The following is a 6,892-nucleotide window of genomic DNA, read 5'->3' as shown; positions in this document are numbered from 1 at the left end:
GTACATCTATTGATCTAAGCATTTTTATGAGCTATAGCTGATACTTTCAATATGGCGTTGTTAGACAAATCTATAGCACACTTTCATACAAAAGTGATAACAGTACCTTTAAATTAATCACATAATTATGTCCAATGTTTAATTAAAGAAGTTGAAGAATGTTTATCGAAGTCATTTTTTCAGAAACTACCAGAGACGTTATGGGGTGATACGCTACGCAATCGGTCTGGTATTGTCGATGCCGTTACTGGTACAGGTGGTGGTGGGGATTCGGATGGTATAGGCGATGGTGGTAAGTATGTTATTGAACCAATGACCTGAGAGACGCAGAAATGTCTTAATATATGTTTCTTGTACATTAACAGTTGTCGGCATCGTGTCAGATGACTTTTTCTTAAAAGGAAACAAGTAAGTGTTGCAAAACCCATAACTGTAAAACATATCACTACATAGGCGCCAAAATTTTATTGTCAGTCAGATACAATATATTTTCCTGCTTTTGTCAAGCGTTTGTGAGTATCTTTCCAATCATGTGAGGAATTGAATAACTCATGGTGTCATAAACAGGAAGCAAAGCGCAATAACTTTCCGATAATGATAGAGCCATTTTGCCGTACAGTTGCTTTAATTGTTTTAATGCGTATTTCGCTATGTAATTTTTCAAAAGGCAGTTTTCATGAAATGGTTTTGGAATTAAAATTAAGAAAGTTATTAAAGGTTGAATGTGTGTTTTTTTGTTGTTGTTTTTTTCGGCGATAAACGGCAAAAAACCTAGAAATCTTCAAACATTACCGATAGATAGGAGTTTCTGGTTTTTTGACGTACAATTGCATTGTATGGTTGTATTGGGTATTTCAATAAAATGACATTGAAGAAAGCAATACTGTAATTTTCTAACCTTGCGCAAGATATATGTTTATAGACATGACTAAGCAATGCTCATTTTGAACACTTAATTTGACGTCACACATTATGGAAATGACATGCATTATTAACGTATAAATTATCTTACTAGCTTTTAATGAAAGTTTTAATCCTAATATGGAATCTTTATGGAACAAAAAAAGGAGAAAGTATTTTTTATATAAAGAGATACATGTACTATAAAGCCATCGAAAATGTCGGTATGGAAACATGGGTTAAGAAGTTGTCATAAATCATCACGAAAAGGATGCGACAAAGATGATCTATTTACAGTCCCAAGCTAAGTGTAAGAATTTGCGATCAGATTAGTATTAGTGAGAATAGTCTGTTGTGTTGTTGTTGTTGTTGTTATTATTGTTCATGTGTAATCTTTAATGGCATTCCACAGTGCAAACGTGGATAGGGAAGGCCAAAATCTAAAACGTTTTCTGTTTAGCTTTGAGGAACGATCTTTTTCGGGAGTAAATCATACATTCTTTGTGACATGTTATGGGGTAGTAAGGAGTTGACACAATTTTAAGAAAGAAGATTTCATCAGATGTTGGATCAAAAAGCATTCGCATGATTTCGAAAAGTCTGTCGATATTATAACTTTGTTTTTGTGTCCAAATGCCCAAGACTCCCCCAGCAATGTATTGTGTGTTATGGTGATATCTTTTCAGATAAGATATATATTCAATAAAATAATGAAAAAGTGGATTAAATTCATTTCCTGGTTACAAAAATGCAAATATCTTTCTTAATGTAGCTGCAATCACCGCAAAGCATCAACACATTGTTGATAAGATAGTACTGACAATTTTGACACAAAAACATTGTACTTATTTTGTATATAGTTATTTCCTGTAAAATGTAAATGCTTTCTGATTGGAAATCTGATCAAATCTTCTTTCGTAAAATTTGCTCAACTCCTAATTACATTTTTACATGTTGCAACGTATATGTGAATATTGCTCGCTAAACATTAAACCTCAAAACTAATAAACATTTAGTTTTGAAAACATTTTAAGTTTTCGTCCTTCTTATGACTTTTGCGCTGTCGAAGGCCCTTTTGCATATTATATTTCTACATTTTGATTATATATTTTGCCAGGTGTCCCGCTTCCAGCTATTACCGCCGTCCTGTGTATGGTTATATTTACTCTTGTAAACCTGGATGGACAACGAGTACCTATCAGAACTGCAATAGAGGTGAGGGATATACATATGCTACACTTGTCGGAGGTGTATTATTTAAGAAATCCTCTGTTTATGAACATAGCAATAACTATTTCCTACAGCAATGAAGCATTGCCTAAACAAGAACAAACCTACATAGCAGTTAAATAATTTGTATCATTAGATATGCCGTTTAAAGTGCCCCGCCTTCGTTTTATTACTGGACTATGATCAGGTGATTAGTTTCATCAAACACTTCGACAAACCTATTTCCATACTAAAGTTTTGACAGTGCTCCGTCAGTTGGCTGTATTGTGAAAAGGTTTGTCGAAGTATTTTAAGAAACTCAACTCTCAATTAAACTCTGGTAAAGACCGAAGGCGTGGCTCCGTAAGAGGCGTATGTTGCGCTTTGTTTAATTTAAAATGGTGAAGAAATTAGAAAGTTATCTTTGTTTAAAGTTTAGGAGCAGCTTAGCTTAATAAAATGTAATCATTTCCCCGTGCAGAAATGTCTGACCCGCGGGCACGTGTCATAGCCAGTTACAGATATCCCTTGTTTTATATTTATAACAAGTCCATGTGTATCTTTTAGGAGTGATTTCAACGCACGATTAGTACGAAATATAACACGACGTAAAATACTAGATGGGTACCCATGCATATCGATGGGTATCGTTTCTCTTTCATGTCGCATCATATCTCGATTATAACGAACATTTGTTTCAAATTTCAGCTATTTGTCGGCCATCATGTCAGAATGGTGGGAATTGTACACTTCCAAATCAGTGTGTTTGCCCTAGTACGTCAACTGGTGGATCATGTCAGACACGTGAGTATAGAATTGGTTTGATATCAGATATTTAGACACGTTGGTATATAATGGTTTTGATATCCGATATGCCTGATACGTGTGTATAGAATTTTCTTTGTTTTCAGATTCTTAAAGGGTATTAACTAGTAATTGATAATTAGATAAAAGCATATAGCTTATTTGATACACGATAGGGGAGTATATTTGTCTTTTAAATAAAGTTCATGTATATAATTGATATAAACTATTTCATACATCGACTTCAGCAACATTCAAAATTCAAAAACATTGATGCAGTATAGCTTAAATAAAATTCCAAATGAAGCACAGGTATTCGCAATGTTATGACTATGATAATTATTTAAATTTTTTTGATAATTAACTAAGGTTTTTTAATGCAAAAAGTACAACTATATATACTCATATATTTACAGCTGACTGATTGTAATTAACATCTATCTAAATACAACCATGGACACCATTGTTTTAGAAACGTCTTAAACATCTATAATTACCTTGGATTGTTATTGCAGTCACATGTTCCTATAAACGCCCCTGCTATCCTGGGGACTGTGAAGCGAATTCATGCACGTGTGAGCCATCGTTTTATTCCACGAGCACATCAGATGGATGCATTAACAGTAAGAATAACTGATTAATGAAATCAGCAAATTGATTCATGAAAATCTGTGAATATTTCAATGATAAATACAAAAAAAATGACATTTCATTTAAATGTTGTCTAAAACCAATTAATGCATGAATGCCTGAACGGTAAAGACAAACTTGCGAATGGTCAAACAAACATACAATCGGACGAAGGAACGAACAACATCGCACTAAACAAACAAACAAACGAAAAAACGGACAAACAAAAGATGAAAAAAAAAATCAAATGATGAAAAAAAATGAATGGAATACAATTGTTTTTACTGAAAAAAGCAGTAGGGAAAACGGGTTAAATAGTGTTTAAACTTCTTTTTATTTCAAGTTAGATGCACTGCGGAGGAGTTTCGTCCAGAAATCGTCCAAAGCAACGTTACACTGGCACACATTCGGCGCTCTGATAATGAGACGCAATTTAAGTTCACTGTGGTAGGGAAAGATGAAAATAACTTCACGCTTGTGTGGAGGTACGTTTCATAGTTTCGAAAATACTGGTATTAAAGATGATATGATATTAACAATCAATTATGATTAAATATATAAAGCAAACACGTGTTTTTAACATACGGCTTGGTGGAACTGTTTTACTGATGAACAATGTTGAAAGTTTCAATGACGGTAAAATATTACATGCATATGTTTATTGCGTTACGGGATGGAATCCATAAATAAAGTAACGAGTACAGGGAAGGCCCAGTTATATTATTATAAGGACCGGCCAGTCCGCCCCCGAAAGTGTTTTACCTTCGGGGAGTGACTGGCCGGTCCTTACAATGCCATATGGCCCGAAGTGGTGTGTTTTATTGCTTATATATTACCGAACACTTTTTACCATAAAATAATCGTAAAGCGCTTTGATGTGTTTGACTGAACAAATATAATAATGCATTAATATACATTGATATACGGACCGATCAACTTTAAATACACAAAGAAGGAACACATTTGTGTAAGGTATAATAATTTAGAAAATATCACAGGTTAATGTTGGCGGGTGTTGGCTTCTGTTTTTTTCCCGGAATAAAAGTGAAATAAATGTATATTGTGTTGGAAATTGTTTGAAAATTGAATCAGGTTATCCATATTTTATGTTTATAGAATTAGAAGTGTAATTATATTGACAGCAATCAAAAGCGTTTCAACAATCTGAGGTTCGAGTTTGATACGCTGATTGACACCCCTGAAATCCCAGAAAGGCCTAATTATGTCCATGACGCTAAAATTGGAATAGTCGCAAGCAGTATAGAGGCATCTGTAAGCAAAATACCACGTTATGGTAAGTGCATCTGTTAAGATATATATATATGCTTGCCAGTGTATGTAAATCATGTTGTCAACACTTCCAGTAACGGTATAAATGTCATAGACCAAACATCACTCTTGTAAGTGTACTTAAAACTGAATATCTTATTTTAGCATATTCTATAAATGCAGCTGTATCATGAAAAAATGTGGAAATGGAAATGGACAATTAGCAATAGCTTGAACACAAAATAAATACTATAGTCTGAAAAAAATATCCTTCGAAAGCATAAACACACGAAAAAGTGAAAACAGTAGATTTCGCCCGATTTTATTCCTTTACGGCAATTACAAGTGGAACATTGTTAATCATTTGTTTTAGTTTATTGCTATCATAACAGTAATTTATGATGCGTTTCTATTTTGCTAGGAGGCAGCAATCGATACATAGCTTTCAACAAAACCTACAACTGTGAGACTGGTATAAGCAATGATAATCCTGCAGTAGAGAAAGACACTTGTGAAATCAACGATGAAAACTTTGCGACCCTGATTGAACATGGCGATATGTACGTCGTTACCAATTATGGAAATGATCGATTGTTGCGATAAATAACTTGTGTCACAGTTGCACAGCGTGTAATTGATACGTTATTTCGTTGCAGCTATATCATTTCCCAAATAAATCAAAATAAATTAAACAAAACACACAACAAACCAACAAAACTTTCAGTATCAGATAGAAAATGCCCTTAGAATTTTAGCATAAACTGTTTTGTTTGCAGCCTTCTTCTTAAATTCCGATCGCGTAGCGGTGGCTTTCAAAGGCTAATCAACATCGATGACCGAGGCAAACCGTATGCGACCAAGCATTACAATGACCTACAAGGCGAGGAGAATGTAAGTTTCTATGTTCTTTAACATAAATTGTGCATATTGTGTCTTTACACAATGGTTTATGTAAATCAGATGTATATACTTTTAAATATTATGCAATGGGTATATGTCTTTTACAGCTGAAGTTCCGATTCGACTTTGTTGTACCCGAGCACTGTTCTTTAAATTCCGGGTCGTGCCTTCCAAAACCACTTCACATAGACAATGAATTTACCAGAGTAAGTATTTCAAAACTGTGTTATAATGAAATAAAAAGACTAGACAATAAGACATTTGCCTAACGTTGAATGTTTATCAAATAAAGTTCTGAAAACGTCCAAGGCAGGGAATATGGTGTTCAAAGTTCTGGATTAACTGCTGGTTAAATAATGCAACTTTATTAATAAGTAAGTATTACCCAGCACGTTATAATCCTATATATTGGATCCTTATTTTAGACTAACATCCGAGCCAGCTGGTCGAATTGGACAGATGCGATGGCTGGCATGTGGCAGTATTATATGGAGGTGTTTAAACTCGCACCCAACAGAGACGAAAGACTAGTAGAGGCCACGCCCATTGATCCAGTTTACAATATAACACTGAATCACACCGACGGGGAAATGTCTAGTTCATACACGCCCGACGAACCTGGAATGTACAGGTATTTTCGATTCATTCATAACGTTTTTGTAAATGAGACCGAAATGCGACACATTAATTAACTGGTTTTAAAATTCATCTACTGGAGCTTTACAATTTATTATTTAATTGAAAAAATACAAATGAGTTTTCAAAGTTATTAACATACACGTTTTTAATAACACAAAGCGATCTTATATGTGCAAAAGAGATATAAAGGCACTACACATAATTTCAATTTCCTTACGTTTCTGTTGTACGCCCAAATCAAATCGAAATACAATAACTTATTTTATGTCTAAGATTTTCGAAACCCATAGACGGAAACATCTGTTTCAGTGTGCTCTTGAAAGTGTCCGATATGGCCAACAATTCTCGAATCGCTCGGCGCTTTGTTCTTTACGATGATACATCCGTGATATCTGTGAGTAACGAAACGGACAAGAAGCTGTACATCTCGAGTGCTGTCGAGGAAACTGGATACGCTTGGCAAACGCCTTCGAACAGTGACGGTAAGATGCCCAATGTAAAGGCTACTATGATAATGTCGTCTGTCCGGGATTGACCAATA

At 34.5% G+C, this 6,892-nt stretch overlaps 1 protein-coding gene across 1 annotated transcript in view; it reads left to right on the top strand.

The window, feature by feature from the left end:
* The first annotated feature begins 225 nt into the window (after nt 1-225).
* Nucleotides 226-6,892, top strand: part of LOC128230985 (fibroblast growth factor receptor-like) — a 90,815-nt gene continuing 84,148 nt past the window's right edge. The window contains exons 1-11 of the mRNA XM_052943411.1: nt 226-292; nt 2,018-2,115; nt 2,818-2,913; nt 3,429-3,536; nt 3,887-4,028; nt 4,686-4,837; nt 5,234-5,372; nt 5,589-5,703; nt 5,820-5,918; nt 6,138-6,343; nt 6,661-6,833. Coding sequence (XP_052799371.1) covers nt 6,177-6,343; nt 6,661-6,833 — 340 coding nt within the window. The 5' untranslated portion in view covers nt 226-292; nt 2,018-2,115; nt 2,818-2,913; ... (5 more) ...; nt 5,820-5,918; nt 6,138-6,176. The remainder of the gene's footprint in view (nt 293-2,017; nt 2,116-2,817; nt 2,914-3,428; nt 3,537-3,886; nt 4,029-4,685; nt 4,838-5,233; nt 5,373-5,588; nt 5,704-5,819; nt 5,919-6,137; nt 6,344-6,660; nt 6,834-6,892) is intronic.

This window comes from Mya arenaria, chromosome 1, assembly GCF_026914265.1.
Source record: "Mya arenaria isolate MELC-2E11 chromosome 1, ASM2691426v1".
Taxonomy (NCBI): Eukaryota; Metazoa; Mollusca; class Bivalvia; order Myida; family Myidae; genus Mya; species Mya arenaria.
This window is presented reverse-complemented; position numbering and strand designations above follow the sequence as displayed.